A 16,404-nucleotide genomic window follows, 5' to 3' on the forward strand; every position below is an offset into this window, starting at 1 on the left:
CCGGTAGGCCCGCCCACCGGAGGGCGGGGGCGGGGCCTCTCAGAGTGAGCCCTTGGATTGGTCGCGGGGAAGGCGTTACGCTAGGACGGTACCAACAGTCGGGGGCCGCGGAGGCGGGGGGGGGGGGGTGGGTGTGGGACCGCCGGCTTAGCGCGGGGAGAGTGGCCAGGGAATGGCCGGGCCGGGGGTGGGCGGGAGCCGCAGTGGCGGCGGCGGCTGGGGGCGGTGAGCGCGGCGTGGGGCTGCCCCTCCCGGGAGGCGGCGGGGGTGGCCGGGCCGCACCGCACCGCACCGCGCGGGCGGCCATGGAGCGAGCCTAGGGCTCGGCAGGTGAGCGGCGTGGGGGCGGGGAGGGCGCGCGACCCCCGCCCCCGGCGCGGCGGGCGGGAAAGTGCGGGCTGGCTCGCGGGCGGGGCGCGGTGCGTGGCGCGCGCCGGGCGGGGGCCGCTTGGGGGCGGGGCGCCTCCCCGAGGGGCCGGGCGCCGGTACCCGGAGCGGTCCCCGAGCGGCCGCTGGCGGGTCCCGGATCTGGCCCCATTGCTGCCTTGGAGACCGACCCGGGCCGCGCGCCCCGCCTTGCTGGCCCCCCCGGCGGACTCCTGCGGGCGGGCGCGGCTGGAGGAGCGCCCGCTCGGCCCGCCTGAGGCGCGGCCTTACCTGGGGCCGCCGGGGGTCTTTCTAATGACCACCCCTCGCGCCCCGGCGCGGTCCCTAGAGGAGACTGGTCCCAGTGCCTCCCTCGCGTCCCGCCGAGCGCCCGTTGCGGCGGCCCGGGGAGGATCGCGCGCCCGCGGGCCCACCTCGTGGCCGAGAAGCGCAAGTGACCACCAGGCCCGAGGCGGGAGGCAGGGTAACCGTGCCCGGGCTCCGCGGTCTCTCGGGATCGTGCACCCCGCACTCGCACTCGGGCACAACTTAAGGAAATGATACGGTAGTCCAAAGTGGGTTGCGCTTGAGATTTCATTTCCGGGTGTGTGGGCCCCGCGATTAGAAGCGAACCGAAACGTTGCCTTGATGGATGTGAGCAGTTGTCAAGCTGCGCCCTTGATTGTGGGATCTGATAAAGAGTTTCGTTCTAAGCAGGCTTCTGTTGTCTGCAAGTCTTCCGGTAGGAAGAGAAGGGGTGGAAGGATGCTGGAGGGAAAGTGGAGACGACAGGGCGTGATTGGTCGTTATGGAATTTTAATCCTTTAAATGGCTATATTATCACTTGGATGGGTGAGGAGTATGTGATTTAGGAAAATTAGAGATGCTTGATACTGCGACTTTGAGGCTAGGTAGGGCCAGGTATCAGTATCCTCTCCACCCAGTTTCCCTGTGGAGATTTGATTTCTCACCTTGAAAGGGGAAGAGGAATGTGGGATCTTTTAGCTTTTAAATTGTAGGACTTTATACGTTTATACATGAATCGGGTGATTAAGATTGATATTTCCTATCGTGTTATAAATTAATGCATAAATTTCATTGGGGTTGCTTTTAAAAATTGAGTTAGAGACCTCAGTGTGCTTATAATCCTTGAGTTTATGCAGAACCTTTGAGCTAAGCCTTAGAGCACTTCCACATATATTATTTATCAGCAAGACATGTCTTTGGGAAACTGAGGTACAGGTGTTAAAAATGCTAAATTATTTGCCTAGACTCAGAGCCAGCCTAAGGTAGATTTGAAATTAATGTTCTGTGTTAAATTGATAACTTTTCTGAAGTTTGCGAAGTTGTTGGACTTTGATCCCTGGAACCATACAATGGAATCAGTCAACAGGAAGGGTTTCCAGATTTCAAAGTGCTTATCAGAGGAGAATAAAAAAGCACAAGCAAGTAATTCAGATTCTCAGCCTCGCTCACGATAAAGTGCGGTGATAGAATGGTCATGGCAAAAGATGATCAGGAAATCTCGGAGCTCACAGCTTCTCTTTCAGGGTGCCTTGTGAAAATGTGTCATTGATTTGTTCTGTTGTTTCTCTGAACCTAGAGGAAAATAGCTACTATTGGGTTAAAGAGTGAAAACTTGAAAACACATGTCCTGCTTTTCTTTCTGGGTACTCTGAATTAGGGAACAAACATCACTGTTTCTATCATCTAATCTTAGATGTCTTCTCATGATTTGATGTTGAGTTCCTAGTTCTTTGACTTTTAGTCCATTCTCTTGATTTCCATCTGTAGAATCCAGCTCTCTCACATGCCCTTAAAGCTTCTTCTGTTTATCTTTTTTGAATATTGAATTTCTAAATGAAATTGTTCGTTTGTTTGTTTGTTTGCAGGGCAGACTTGAACTTCCCACACTTGGTGTGACCATCATTTCCATGGTGTAAACCCTGAAGTCAGCTACTGCAGCTCTTGAACTGATAACTTTTAAAAATAGCAGCCACAGTGGTTGTCTCTTGATGATTGGTGCAGTCTCATAATAGAAGCAGAGGCTGCTCTTTGTATTCTGTGGCCACAGTTGCAAACAATAAAAAGGAGACAGCCTTCTGAAGCTGATGTCTGGTCACCCGGGGACTAAGTGCCATGTGGTTTTGTAGATTGAGGTAGGAAGTATAGTTACAATGAGGCACTACAGTTTGTCGTAATAGTGATGATAATTGGCATACTTTTCTCTCTGCACCTAACAGCGCCCAGTAGATGTGCAAGAAATATTTGGTGGTTGAACGAATGAATGGCAAACAGTATGAAGGAAGGGGAAATACTCTAGTGTATAAATTGCTGAGTTCCTGTTTTTGTTAAGGGAAAGACAAGAGAGCGTGTTTCAGATTACTGTTGAAAATTGCCGTGAAGATGGGTATCTGTACAGGGTGTTACTTGCTGGAGCGGCCTTGAGATTTGATTCTGTGATTGTATGCTGTTCTAGCCCCCTGCAGCCTCTGGGCAGCCGTTGGTGCCCGGTCAGGTTCAGCTTCGCAGACTTGCTCCTGCAGCCTTCTCTGGCTAGACTAACTGAGCAGTTGGATTGGTAGTCAGTATTTTTGCTTTAATTGAAGAACTGGAGCTCTTGGTGATGGCCTCACCATTATCATTGATCCTGATTGTCCCATCCTTCTCATCCCTTACAGAGGGTCACGGGAAAGGAGAGCTGTCCCTCCCGGAAGTGCTTCTCCAGCAGCTCCTTATTCCAAACCTGTATTATTTCTCCCTCTTTTCCTTCCTTGAGCTGCCTCTGTGACCCCTAAGGACTAATGAATTCATTAGCACAGACCTGGGGAATGGAAGACCTTACTTTGCAACTGAAGGCAGCTTCTGACCAGCTTCTGATGTCAGCCAGACTGCTAGAGGCCTCCAGGAGAGAATATAATGCAGAGATCTGACTTGTGATTTTGTCTTTCCTACGCAAAAGCAAAAGAGGAAAGAGAGGCCTAGCACCCGGCTTGATGAGTCTTGGGGGTGCAGGTGTCATCCCAGTATGAGATAAGAAGTGGAGCCTGATGCAGAAAAGAGATAGCTTTGGTGTGTGTCTAGAGGTCTGTCCTTTCTGGCAAGGTGACAGTCCAGTGGAGGGGAGGATACTCATTTGGGTACGTGATAAAAGGAGGCGAGGGCCTATGAAATTGGGAACGTGTAACAGATCCAAGTACAGGGGTGAGTCCGTCATACCATTCTCTCCAATGCTTTCTGCCGTATGTACATAGCAGTGCCTCCCTCATCTTATTTGTTTAGGGAATAAGTCTTATCTGTGAAGATTCTTGTTTTCTACTTACTGTGGGGAAATTTTTATAATGTGTTCTGTGCTTTGTTTGCTTTTTAAACAGTATAGTTTCGTGTTTCTTTTATTGACTTGAGGTTGTGGTACTGGCATCCGTTACTGACCGTGATGGAGCCGGGCTTCGAAGCGATTGAGATACGTATGTTTGCCGTCCTCTGCTTTTTGAATTCCTGACTCTGCCTTTAATAGCCTGCCTCTTCTTTCACAGGGGGGAAGTCGTGCTTTTGCTGTTGTTCGTGTCCCTGCCGCCCTCTTTTACATTAGCGGCTTCTGGTCTTCTGTGGAGTAGCAGCCCCGGTAACTCTGCTTCCCGATGGGACATGAAGCAGCCAGGTGGGCTTTGCGAGGGTCTGCCGCGCCTCTCCGTTAGCGGATGGACTTTGGAACCACGATTTGGCTGCCCAAACACCTTTTGTGGACGCCTCGTTTCTTACCCTTGGTTTAGATAACAGACGTGCACCCTGTTGAGGTGCATTTATGTTTGTGTAGTTCTTCGGCAGAAAAGAGAAAACGATAGGAAGGTACCAGCGGTGGTTCTCATTTCGGAAAGCATCGCCAGTGACACCTGAAGATCGGGCTCCAGCCCTGTCTGGTGTCATTCTCGGGCAGTGTCTTGGGCCATCTCCAGTCTTCCTCTTAGCATTTGCAGATCGCCTTTGCTCCCAGTCCCAGCCAATGGCAGAAACAGGCTTGGCAGTAGCAATGGCCTTGAAAGGTGGAAGTAGGGCACGGGCGGCAACAATTTAAAATTGGGTGCATAATATGTATACGTATACATATGTGATATTTCTGCATTGTTTTACTGTGCTATGTATCTGAATTCATCACAGGACCTAGTTTCTCTGTGTCTGTAAAAGAGGCCATCTTTAGACCAAGGAGCTGACGACATTTTTATAACCATGCAGGTTTCCCTCCCTTGGTCTTCACTCCTTTTGTTTGGTGGGCATCTATTGAGTGGCTCTCCCGCACCCTGCACTGTGCCAGCTTATGGGGAAGTACAAAGAGTAAAATACATCCCCTTTCCTTGAGGAGCTCACAGAATAGGAGAGGAGATAGGCATGCCCAAAAATGTGTGTGTGAGTTTATATTCATATTTTAACAAAGGGATCGTGCCTGGAGCCACTCAGCCTCAATTCAGCCCAGACCTGCTTGGGGTTCTGCTGTTTCTAGAGTGATCTGTGGCCCGTCAGCTTGACACACCCAGAGCGTAAGGTTAATAATGTGAGGTGTTATTGTTGCATAAAGCTAATATACCTTTCCAGAACTGTAGCGAATGGAGCAATATAGACGGAAAACAGGAAAATCTGAAGGATAATATTATATTCTTTGAAATTCCATATTTCCACACTATTCTGGGAATTACGTTCTATAATATAGCTTTCAATGGTGGTTATATACTGACAGTTGAGCAGTGAAATAAATACCTAGAACTTGGGAAGTTTCGTTTTACCTGGCCCACTTGAAACAGAATGCAAATTCTCAGGCATTTCCAGAGTTTCTGGATCAGGGAACACTGCCTGAGTTGGTTTTTTGGAACAAACCTCACTAGCAGTATGAGCTAAAGATTTTTTTCTTTTCCTTTTTCAAGGAATAGGGTTAAAGAGTTGCCCCAGATCAAGGTTTAAATGGCACAGGTTTGCAGGAATTGAATTTTTTTCCGGAGGGCACAAACACTCTCTATTGCCTATTTCATTTTTGCTCTTACAGCCCAGAAGAAAGGCTACCTTAACATTTCCTTAACGCCTAGTGATCATTTTAGTTACCTTCCTTCATGGGACACAATCATGTAAGGGATTGTGAGTTTACAGATCTGAACAAATGTTGAAGTGAGAACAGTGGGGGGGAAAGTAATACTCAGAGTAATTTGGACTATGTGGGAATTGGATTTTCTATACCTATAGCTTTTAAGTTACTCTTAAGGCCTATCTTAAGAGCTTTAGGACATGTAAAACTATCATCCTATTTTTTTTAAGTTCATTTATTTATTTTGAGAGAGAGAGAGAGCGCGTAAGTGGGGAAGGGGTAGAGAGAGAGGGAGAGAGAGAATTCCAAGCAGGCTTCATGCTGACACAGCAAAGGGCCCAACACGGGGCTTGAACTCATGAACTGTGAGATCATGACCTGAGCCAAAATCGAGTTGTACGCTTAACCAACTGAGCCACCTAGGCTCCCCTTAATTTTTAGAGAGAGGGCATGAGTTGGGGAGAAGGGGAGAAGGAGGAGAAAGAGAGAATCTTAAGCAGGCTCCATGCTCAGCATTGAGCCTGACGCAGGGCTCGATCCCATGGCCCTGGGATCACGACCTGAGCCAAAATTAAGAGTCACATGCTCAACCGGCTGAGCCACCCGGTGCCCCCAAAGCTATCGTCTTTAAAACAGAGAGCTAATTTTCCAAATTAAAAAGGATTGTGAAGGGGTGCCTGGGTGGCTCAGTCGGTTAAGCGGCCGACTTCGGCTCAGGTCATGATCTCGAGGTCCGTGAGTTCAAGCCCCGCATCGGGCTCTGTGCTGACAGCTCAGAGCCTGGAGCCTGTTTCAGATTCTGTGTCTCCCTCTCTCTGACCCTCCCCTGTTCATGCTCTGTCTCTCCCTCTCTCAAAAATAAATAAAACATTAAAAAAAATTTTTTTTTTAAAAAAAGGATTGTGAAGGCATTTTATTTCCACCTTTTTTGTAGAATAGAATCACTTAATTCCTCCCATTGTTGAACGTGGTAGATGTGAACTTTGTAGAGAAGAGAAATAGGTGGGTCCAGTTAGTGACATGGCCTCCCAGTCTTCTATTTCACACGGTACCCACTTTGAAGATACCTACTTGCTTATAGTCTTCGCTGCTCTTCAAACTTAGGAAAGGATTTGGCTCAGAAGACAATACAATCATTGAGGATTATTTTCTTTGTCATTCTTTCTCCTTTCAGGAGGTCATCTTTGGGTTTTTGATCTTATAGTAATGACTAACAAGTGATCACTGTGGGTTGCCCAGGCACTAACTTTAACACAGTGAATGTGGTAATGTTCATTTTTAGCAACTCTGTGAGTTAGGCAATAGTGTTCTTACTTCACTTTTCATATGAAAAAACTGAGGCCCAGGGAGGTTAGGCATTAAATCGCTTTCCCAAGAGCCACAGTAGGTGGTAAAGCAGGTAGTCGGAATCCGGAGGACAAACTCTTAACCATTCTGCCTCAAAAGAGTTACGTTTAGAATAAGCAGCTATTTCCTATTTTATTTTATTTTAATTCCAGTGTAGTTAACACAGTGTTATATTAGTTTCAGATATAAAATATAGTGATTTCAACAATTCTATACATTACTCAGTGCTCCTTAAGATAAGGACTCCTAATCCCCATCACCTGTGTCACCCACCCACCCCCACCCGCCTCCCCTCTGTTAACCACCAGTTTGTTCTTTATAGTTAAGAGTCTGGGTTTTTTTGTCCCCCCTCCCCATTCATTTGTTTTCTTTTGTTTTGTTTCTTAAATTCCACATCCAAGTGAAATCATAGGGTATTTGTCTTTAAGAAGCTATTTCTTAAGCAGAGAATTAGCAGGAAAAGGAAAACTAGATATAGATACTGGTTAATATTGTTTGATATTTTTGGTTTCGTGGAAGACTGCTATTTGAAGGTGAAAAAGAAGAGTATGCTCTCGTGGTAGGCAGTGCATGGCAATGCAAGAATGGGCTGGTTTCCTGGGGGATACTCAGGATTTAGCCGGGTAATAAACACGTGATGCTCTTTGGTATTGGTGGTTTTGACTTGCTGGAAAGAAGGAAGCACACAGTGCTAGGTGGGACGATTTCTGAATGCTCTTGATTTTCCTCAGAATTGCCAGTAACCAGCAGGAGAAACTGCATTTATTTCTAGGGGGCGGGTAATAATAATGTAGCCCAATGCTCTGATGCCGCTACCCATTAAAAAACAAAAGGACATTATATCAGACTTAGCTCAGGGTGAAAGTGTGTGCGTTTCTAATACTTTTTTTTTTTTTTTTTTTAAATATTTTTTCAACGTTTATTTATTTTTGGACAGAGAGAGACAGAGCATGAACGGGGGAGGGGCAGAGAGAGAGGGAGACACAGAATCGGAAACAGGCTCCAGGCTCCGAGCCATCAGCCCAGAGCCTGACGCGGGGCTCGAACTCACGGACCGCGAGATCGTGACCTGGCTGAAGTCGGACGCTTAACCGACTGCGCCACCCAGGCGCCCCTCTAATACTTTTTGTACTAAAAGGTTGTGATTTTTGCTATTATTTGGGCTTTGGCTGAAGTATGAATGGCAGGTTTTATAAACTGGGCATGTGTAGTTGTGTGAGGGTGTGAGGTTAGTCTCCATTGTTCTAAAGTATGTAAATGGATTTTAGTAAATGATCCAGTTCAGAGTCCGTTTTTTCTTGTGCTACCTTAAAGGGACCTTAATTCTCTATCTTCCTAAGTGTCTACCATGAAGACAGAAATGGTGTGTAACATTTCATTTCACAGTGAGTTTACTGCTCTGTGGAAGGCATTAGTAATTATTTACAAATATGACCTAACAATTGATTATTCCAGTGTTTATATTTAATGGTTAATTTAATGTTTCCCTTCTTCCTGAGAGAATTGTTTTTAGTCACATGATTTATTTCCGTGTCTTCTCCCTCAATATTTTTAATGTCTCCAGAATAGTTGATAAGGGCAGACTGTATGTGAAAATGTTGTATTTTACAAACCACCCCAAAATGTAGTGGTTTAAGATAGTGATTTGTTCTTTCTCACCATTGTGTAAGTCAGCTGGGCTCAGCTGGTTGGTTGTTCTGCCCAAATGGTTTCTAGACTGGGATCACACGTGTGACCCCATTTGACTGGGACCTCTAATAGAACTGGGGTGGCTTCACTTCTGTGTCGGGTACTTGAGCTGAGGTGGCCAGAATGGGTAGGTGCTGGCCAGGCCCCTCTCCATCTCAGTCCCTCCGCATTCAGTAGTCTAGCCCAAGCTTCTTTGCATGGTGGCTGGGTCCCAATAGGAAGCTGCCAGGTCTTTTAAGGGCTGGGCCCAGACCTGGCACACAGTCATTCCATTGCATTCTGTTGGCCAAAGCAAGTTACAGAGCCAGCCCAGGTTCCGGGAGGAGAAAAAATAGATTCTACTTCGTGATGGGAGGAATTGTTGGTGTCTGTCTTTGTAGACAATCAACCAAAAACTCCTAAGTAGATTCAGGTCTTACCTCTTCTTATCCCCACCAGACCTTCAGAGCTTTGCTGAAACCCGCAGTTACTAAAGAAGTTCGTAAAATGGTCCCTGTAAGTCCTACTCAGGATCAAGGGTGGGAGGTTATGTGAGTACATATGATTATAAGGTATATAATAAATTCTTCCTACTTTGCCTGAAATCTCCTTTGTTAATAGCCTTCTGTATGAAATGTTCATACTGAACATTGTGAGCACTTTATACTCACAGGCATGTTACATTCCATTTATGTGGAAAGAATGTTATTTGACCATTGAATTGAAAAGATAAGAAAAAGTTCTTACTGAAACTTTCACTTTTAGTTACTCCGCACAAAGGTTGGGATTTCTTCTCCATGACTTGAGGAGAAATAGTATAAGGATGTCAGTTGATCCGAGGGAGATTCTAGGGTGCACAGATGCCAGTGAGACTTGGAACGTCACTGGTGGCTTGTGGGAGTTCCTCCTAAAGTAGGAAGTGAGGGGCCGGGTGTTCACAGGTTCCTCAGCAGCTGCATAAATTGAATGTTATCACACCATGAGTTAGACCTGTGCACTGCCATGTTTTTCTGCATATGTCCCTCCAGACATCAGCTAGATTCTTGAGTGGAAGACTTCATACTAAGACCTCCCTTTTTTTCTGCATTTTCTGCAGAATCTATATCTCTTCTCCCCCAAGCAACTTAATAGTCCTGAGTTTGTCCTTATAAAACAGTTTGTTACATATGTAGGATGGTGTGTGTGTGTGTGTGTGTGTGTGTGAGAGAGAGAGAGAGAGAGAGAGAGAGAATGAAAGTAAATGAGCCTCCATAGCAAGCCTCATTTAGCTGATGGAGCTGCAGATGAAACCAGGGTTCAGGAGGAAAATTTCTTATAAAGGTCTACCTTCCAGAACTCCAATTTAAGAGCTTATGCCAGCTTTTAGTGTGAAGACGACCATTTACATTGCCTTTTTTACATTTAACGTTTTTTGAGTTATGTTATTGCCTTGAGTCTGTTTGTTCTGTGAGGTAGGCTCTGTTTCACATAACAGAACCATTAAAATAAATGACCATAATATAAACTGGACAGTGTTACACTGTTGGAAGCATTTCTGAGAGGAGGTGAAGGCATAAAATAGAGCAGGCAGACTCCTCTGGGAATGCAAGTGAAGTTTTCATGAATAATTTGGAATGTAGCCAGTGAGTTTGGTTTAATTTCCTTCGAAACGGGGTATCTTCTTAGAAACCCAGTTTGCGGAGAGTATGGTAAGTGTGCCGTTGTTTCCAGCAAGAGAAGAAGATAATACGGCACGGAAACCCTGTCTTGGGTATCCTACCCTCTCAAGCATGCAGGCGTAGAGGGGAGCATCGTAAAGAGTAAGAAGTATGCCATCACTAGAGGATGGTATGATACCGTATCCTGCATCTCATACATTTTTCTGGAATAGGAGAGACTCTTTTGTAGAAGTTCCACTATGATCTCTACATTGTCGATTTCTTAAATATCTTTGGCTTACCCTGTGCGCTGAAGGAACGGCAACTTTCCAGCTAAAGAAAACCTCTTTCTGAACTGTCCATGTTTCTTCAGAAAAAGAAACAATACCCCGAAACTACCAGCTAAACCGAGCAGAGTGTCGTGTCGTTAGAGAAGTAGATTGCCCAAAGAGGATAAGCAGATAAAGGAGAGCCAGCATTAAGTGCCGCACACTCATGTGATTCTGAACGTCAAAGGAGATTAACGCCACAGTCCCAAGATCTTTGTAGTGGTTTGTTCAGCGTAGGTGAATAAAGCATCCACCTTACTGTGCGAGGTACCGTAGGGATCGCAAAGACAGGTAAGATCACCAAGGAGCCAAGTTTCGGAGAGGGCAGTTGAGAACTACGTAGCAGAAGATACTGGATGAGGCAGAGTGTGGTGAAGGCGTGCTCTAGTGGACAAAGGTTTCTGTAGGGTGTGAAGAGGGGCCGGAAATGGCCTCGGAGATGGCCCTTGAAAGATAGATTAGGCTTTAAACAGGAGAAAATGGGGACAAAGGGTAAGAGCAAGAGGTCTTTTGAGGGAGTCCCCGTGTGAGGAATGACAGGGCGGAGGTCAGCCCCACACGTGGCAGGGAGGGCAGAGCCTGGTCATGGTCCGTCTGAGTTGAAACTGAGGAACGGTGCTGCCTGGCAGAGCAGACCGCGGAAGCCCGTGCAGAGGGCGGCTCTGATGCCTGGCTAAGGAACGTGGGGAAATCAGAAGCGGTGTGTGATGAGGCGGGCGACTGTGGCGCATCATCTGGTCTGCGCTGGAGAACCTGGAGGCCTGGAACGCAGTTCTTTCCGTGATTCAGCAGAAGGGGATGAGCACTGGGTTACGTTGGTGGCTGTGGGAACGAAGGGCACCTGTCTTTCCTGCTCTGCCAGGATGTGGCTGGCGATTGATCACAAACACGGAAACTTGTTTGGCCTCTTGCACCCCGTGCTCACTCCCGATCTGCAGAGGTAAATGGTGAAATAACTTAGCAGTTGAACTCTTCCTTCGTTCACTTCACGTAAACCCCTCTCGTAGTTGAGTGGGTGAATTGTTTGCGGCCCCGAATTGCTGAACGGGTGCTTCTGAGGCCTATTCAGAAGGTAATGAGATTTCCCATTTTATTTTTAAAAAAATTTTTTTTTCAACGTTTATTTATTTTTGGGACAGAGAGAGACAGAGCATGAACGGGGGAGGGGCAGAGAGAGAGGGAGACACAGAATCGGAAGCAGGCTCCAGGCTCTGAGCCATCAGCCCAGAGCCCGACGCGGGGCTCAAACTCACGGACCGCGAGATCGTGACCTGGCTGAAGTCGGACGCTCAACCGACTGCGCCACCCAGGCGCCCCGAGATTTCCCATTTTAAAAGCGCACAAAGACTGTGGAACGGGACCGTTTGGTCTGAATTTTGGAGCTGCTGGAACTTCCTGTTGCTTTAGTGATTAAAAACAAACACACCTCAATATCCGTGGCCTTTATGCCGAATGTTTAGATATGATAGGTTTATACAGCACGAGGGAGGAACTTAGCCCAAATGAAATGAGCAGCGGCCCTGGAAGTTTGGGGGTTAACCAGAGTCAGTCCTGGCGGACAGCCGCCCCACTTGCCCCTCTGCGCCTGCCCCTCGTGCCAGTGGTGCCAGGCCCGTGGGTGGTTGCGGCTGGAGGTACTGAGGAAGCGGACGCTGACACAGCCAGATTTCCACGTTCCCTTTTGTCACTGCAGCCGAGACGGGTGCCGTTGAACAGATCACTGGAGGAGCGGAGGATCACGGAAGGAGTTGTGTGGTGCGTGGGTCGTGCTGGAACCAGCGGTCTCTGGAATCTGCTCTCAGGCTAGCGCTCGCTCTTCACCGTAATCACAGAGAACCATCTTACTGAGTTTCACACCAAACTCCGTACCATCACAGTTACATTTTGGATGCACTTGAATTGCCTTTGCCTCAGCTGACAGTGTTACGTGCTCCCTGGGAGAAGGATGCTGAAACAAAACAGGTGGCTGGAGTGAATTAGAATTAGAATTTGACTCTCCCTTTCCTCTTCGTCACCAAAACGAACCGCAAAGGGGAGGTTAATCACCAAGCATGAACTGCCTGGCGGCAGGCTCACCGCAAGGTGATGCCCTCAGAACACGCCGTTGCCCTGGTCGACTGTGTTTGGAGGGGTTTCCAGCTGTTCCTAGGAGAGCAGTCTCCAGTTTCGGCGGGAGGGTCTCAGCCCGACGTTCGCCCTTTTGTATTGGCGTGATTTCTTCGATTGATGGTTTGAGTTGTTAGATGAATCGGAGGGTGAAGCCACACCCTGCTATCTTCTTGTCACATTTGTCTTAGCCAGCGCTGTGCTGTCAGTAGGCGTCCAGCTGGCAGGCTTGCGCGTGTTTTTAAATGGCCCCGTGGAGTGGAAAGCAACCTGTCCGCATGCAAATGAGACCGCACTGTATGTTCTTGCAGAAATCTTGTGTGTGGGATCTGTTCGCTGGGGATCGACCGGAGCGTGGTCAGCCCCATGCCGGAAGCAGTGCTTGCCCATATCTGTGGCGCCCATCTCTTTGTTACATGCCCGACCGGTCCAGACTTCATAATGTTGCCATAGTACCACGTTTCATTAGTTTTCTGGTCATGTTCTACTAATAGCCAGATGGCATAGGGATATGTTTTTCCTTTACTTAATTTGTCCAGATTTCATTATCCCTCTTTTACAGGGATTTTAATTTTGAAAAATAATTAGTGGGAGACTGATGAAGCAGAGATGCGTGCCTGGGCGTTGTGTTTAACTACGTGAGCAACAGATAATGACACATCCAGGCTTGCTGGGGGTTTGGATTCGGAGGAGTTACTGCTCTCCTCTGTATCCTCTTTGGCATTTTTAGGAGTTCCTGACTTACAACATGTCATAAAACTTACATTTAGAAAAGATGAGAACTGGAAAGTTACCAAATACTGGTGGTTTTGGATGTTCAGAAATCCTTGATGGATTTTGAAAGGTAAAAATGAAAGTTAAGGAGTTACACGTATCTTAGTGTTTTACTTTTGTTGTGCTCTTTCCCATTGTTTTGGTGTTTTGGCATTTGTAGCCATTCAAATGGCTCCTAGATGGGTCTGCACCCTCTTAAGACAGGAGTATTTGCTTTAAAATTTTCATTGTACCTGGTGTTTACTTGTGAGGTCCTTCCCCAGACCAGTCGATTTGAAATTACTGGGTCTTCTCAGGCTTTAGGAATAGCAAGGATAAAAGGGTGAGTTATATATCTGAGGCTTGCAAACCATTCAGGGCTGGAAGGACAGAATTTCTGACTTAATTTTGCTTTATACTTGGGCTTACAGGAATTGTGGGAGGCGCTCCTGTGAAGAAATGGACCAGTGTGCGTAATCATGGAATCTCCTTGCTAACCTGCTCTCCTTGAGAAGTGAGAGAGAGAGTGGGTCGGGGAGAAGGAAAAGAGGTCAACATGAAGCTAAAGCAGCGAGTCGTGCTGTTAGCAATTCTTCTTGTCATCTTTATCTTCACCAAAGTTTTCCTGATTGACAACTTAGACACATCAGCGGCAAACCGAGAGGACCAGAGGGCTTTTCACAGAATGATGGCTGGCTTGCGGGTAGAGCTGGTGCCCAAGCTGGACCACACCTTGCAGTCTCCCTGGGAGATTGCAGCCCAGTGGGTGGTTCCACGGGAAGTGTACCCAGAAGAGACCCCAGAGCTGGGGGCGATCATGCATGCCATGGCCACCAAGAAGATCATTAAAGCTGATGTGGGGTATAAAGGGACACAACTGAAAGCCTTACTGATACTTGAAGGAGGACAGAAAGTCGTCTTCAAACCTAAGCGGTAAGTCTTCTTCTCAGGAGGTAGTTATATTGTGCTAGTTGGTTGATTCAAGTAACTCGAAGTTTATGGAAGACTGTTCATCACCTTCTCTTAGTCTTCTCTCCAACAACATGAGCGGAATAGACTACAAGACCTCTGAAGTATTTTCCAGCTCTTAGTGTTCTGTGATTCTCTGGGACAGATTTGTAGGAACATATTTTGGCTCTGTATAAGACTGAACGTTTTACACTTAGAGCGCTCCTTGATTTCTAAATTTATCAAATATGTTCTGTGTGCCAAATGTTAGAGATACAAAATGAATTGGTTGGGAAATAAGCGACTTGTCACCAGAAGTGTGCAGTTAGAGGCCGGATAACCAAGCACACATCAGGGGTGTGGTGGAGTAGGAGTTACCCACAGCTTGAGTGGGTTTGGACAGGTGACTAAAGTCTAAGGACTGAAGCTGTGATTCTTTCACATGGGTTTTGCTTTGATTTCATTTTAATTAATAAACTTTATTTTTTGGAGCAGTTTTAGGTTCACAGAAAAGTCGAGGGTGTAAGTTCAGAGAGTTTGTCCCCCCGCCCCCCCCGCCTCAGTTTCCCTATAATTAAGGTCTTCCACTAGTGTAGTACATTTATTGCAGTTGATGAGCCAGTAGGAATTTATTAGCTAAAGGTCACTGTTCGCAGTAGGGTTCATGCTCTGTGTGGTACATTCTGTGGATTTTGATAAACCTCTAATGACAAGTATCCACCATTACATTATCACACAGAAGGGCTTTCCCATCCTAAAAATCCCGTGCTCCACATGTTCATCCTCCCCTTCCTCCCTCAGACTCCTAGCAACCACTGATCTTTTTACTGTCTCCATAGTTTTACCTTTTCCAGAATGCCATATAATTGGAATCCTACCTTTGTAGCCTTTCAGGGTGAATTCTCTCACTTAGCAAAATGCATTTCAGTTTCCTCCATGTCTTTTTGTGGTTCGATAGCTCGTTTCTTTTTATTACTGAGTAATATTCCATCGTCCGGTTGTACCACAGTTTGTTTCTCCATTTACCTACTGGAGGACATCTTAGTTGCTTCCACATTTTGGCAATTATAGATAAAGCTGCTACAAACGTTCATGTGCAGGTTTTGTGTAGAAGTAAGTTTTCAGCTCATTTGGGTAACTACCAAGGAGCACGTTTGCTGGATCATGTGGTAAGAGGATGTTTAATTTTGCAAGAAACTGCCAAACTGCCTTCCTAAGTAGCTGTGCTATTTATATTCCCACCAGCAGTGAATGAGCGGCATTGGGTGCCTCACCAGCATTTGGTGCTGTCAGTGTTGGGGGTTTTGGCCGTTCTGATATGTGTGTAGTGATGCCTCATTGTTTTGGGTTTCGGGGTGTGTGTGTGTGTGTGTGTGTGTGTGTGTGTGTGTGTGTTTACCTGTTTTAAGGAGAGAACTGGGCCATTCTAGTTACTTCAGTCCAAAATCTGAAAAAGTGGGCTGAATTATATGTCGTTAGATGATGATCCCTTGGAGACTTCTCCAAGGCTCTACAGAGATCATTTGTTTGGCAATTCTATAGTATAATTAATATTTTTTAAAGTTTCCTGTGAGTATATGAATTCGAAATAGGTTAACATGATGGTGATTCATATTCTTTTGCCAGGAGTTAGTTACCAGTGAATTTTCTCAAAGTTTATAATGTCTAAAATTTTCTATGTACTAAACATTTTTCTCATTCCTTAATAGGGCTTTTGAGAGAATTATAACCGATACCTTTGGGTCTCTTTCCGGTGGGAGAAATGTGGGGTAAAGATGTACAAAATTCAACTGTGATAAGAGTAGTTAGCCTAGCTGTCTTCATGACCCAACCATCAATAGATAGCATACAGCCAGAGAACAAATACATTGGGATCCCAGAAATGGAAGAAATCTGTATTTGCCTGGAACTGGGAAGTGTGATGTATGGAAGATGTGGAAATTAGGAAAGGAAACATACGGCATGCCTTTGGAGAATAGAAAAGTCTGACTGGCAGGTGATATGGAAAAAAGTACGATTCCGTGGGCCCTGCGACATAATTTCCATTGAATGCACACCATTCTCCAGGCTCTACACTAAGTACTTTTGTATCTGTCAATGCTTTTAGCTTTTACCACGACTGTGGGCGGTTACACTTAAGTTTATTTATTTTGAGAGAGAGAGTGCGAGCAGGGGTGGG

The 16,404-nt window shown here is 46.4% G+C and overlaps 1 protein-coding gene across 7 annotated transcripts in view; it reads left to right on the forward strand.

Annotated features, from left to right (window-relative positions):
* Positions 1 to 205: 205 nt before the first annotated feature.
* FAM20B (FAM20B glycosaminoglycan xylosylkinase) overlaps positions 206 to 16,404 on the forward strand; it is a 42,319-nt gene continuing 26,120 nt past the window's right edge. Inside the window, exons 1-3 of one of the 7 annotated variants that reach the window (XM_043567605.1) lie at positions 206 to 330; positions 3,903 to 4,027; positions 13,709 to 14,210. In XM_043567605.1, the coding sequence (XP_043423540.1) occupies positions 13,834 to 14,210 (377 nt within the window). In that variant the 5' untranslated portion in view covers positions 206 to 330; positions 3,903 to 4,027; positions 13,709 to 13,833. Of the gene's footprint in view, positions 331 to 470; positions 942 to 986; positions 1,109 to 3,902; positions 4,028 to 11,791; positions 12,381 to 13,708; positions 14,211 to 16,404 lie in introns of those variants that run through there. The other 6 variants (XM_043567602.1, XM_043567601.1, XM_043567606.1 and 3 more) reach the window with 6 other exon arrangements.

This window comes from Prionailurus bengalensis, chromosome E4 (assembly GCF_016509475.1).
Source record: "Prionailurus bengalensis isolate Pbe53 chromosome E4, Fcat_Pben_1.1_paternal_pri, whole genome shotgun sequence".
Lineage (NCBI taxonomy): Eukaryota > Metazoa > Chordata > Mammalia > Carnivora > Felidae > Prionailurus > Prionailurus bengalensis.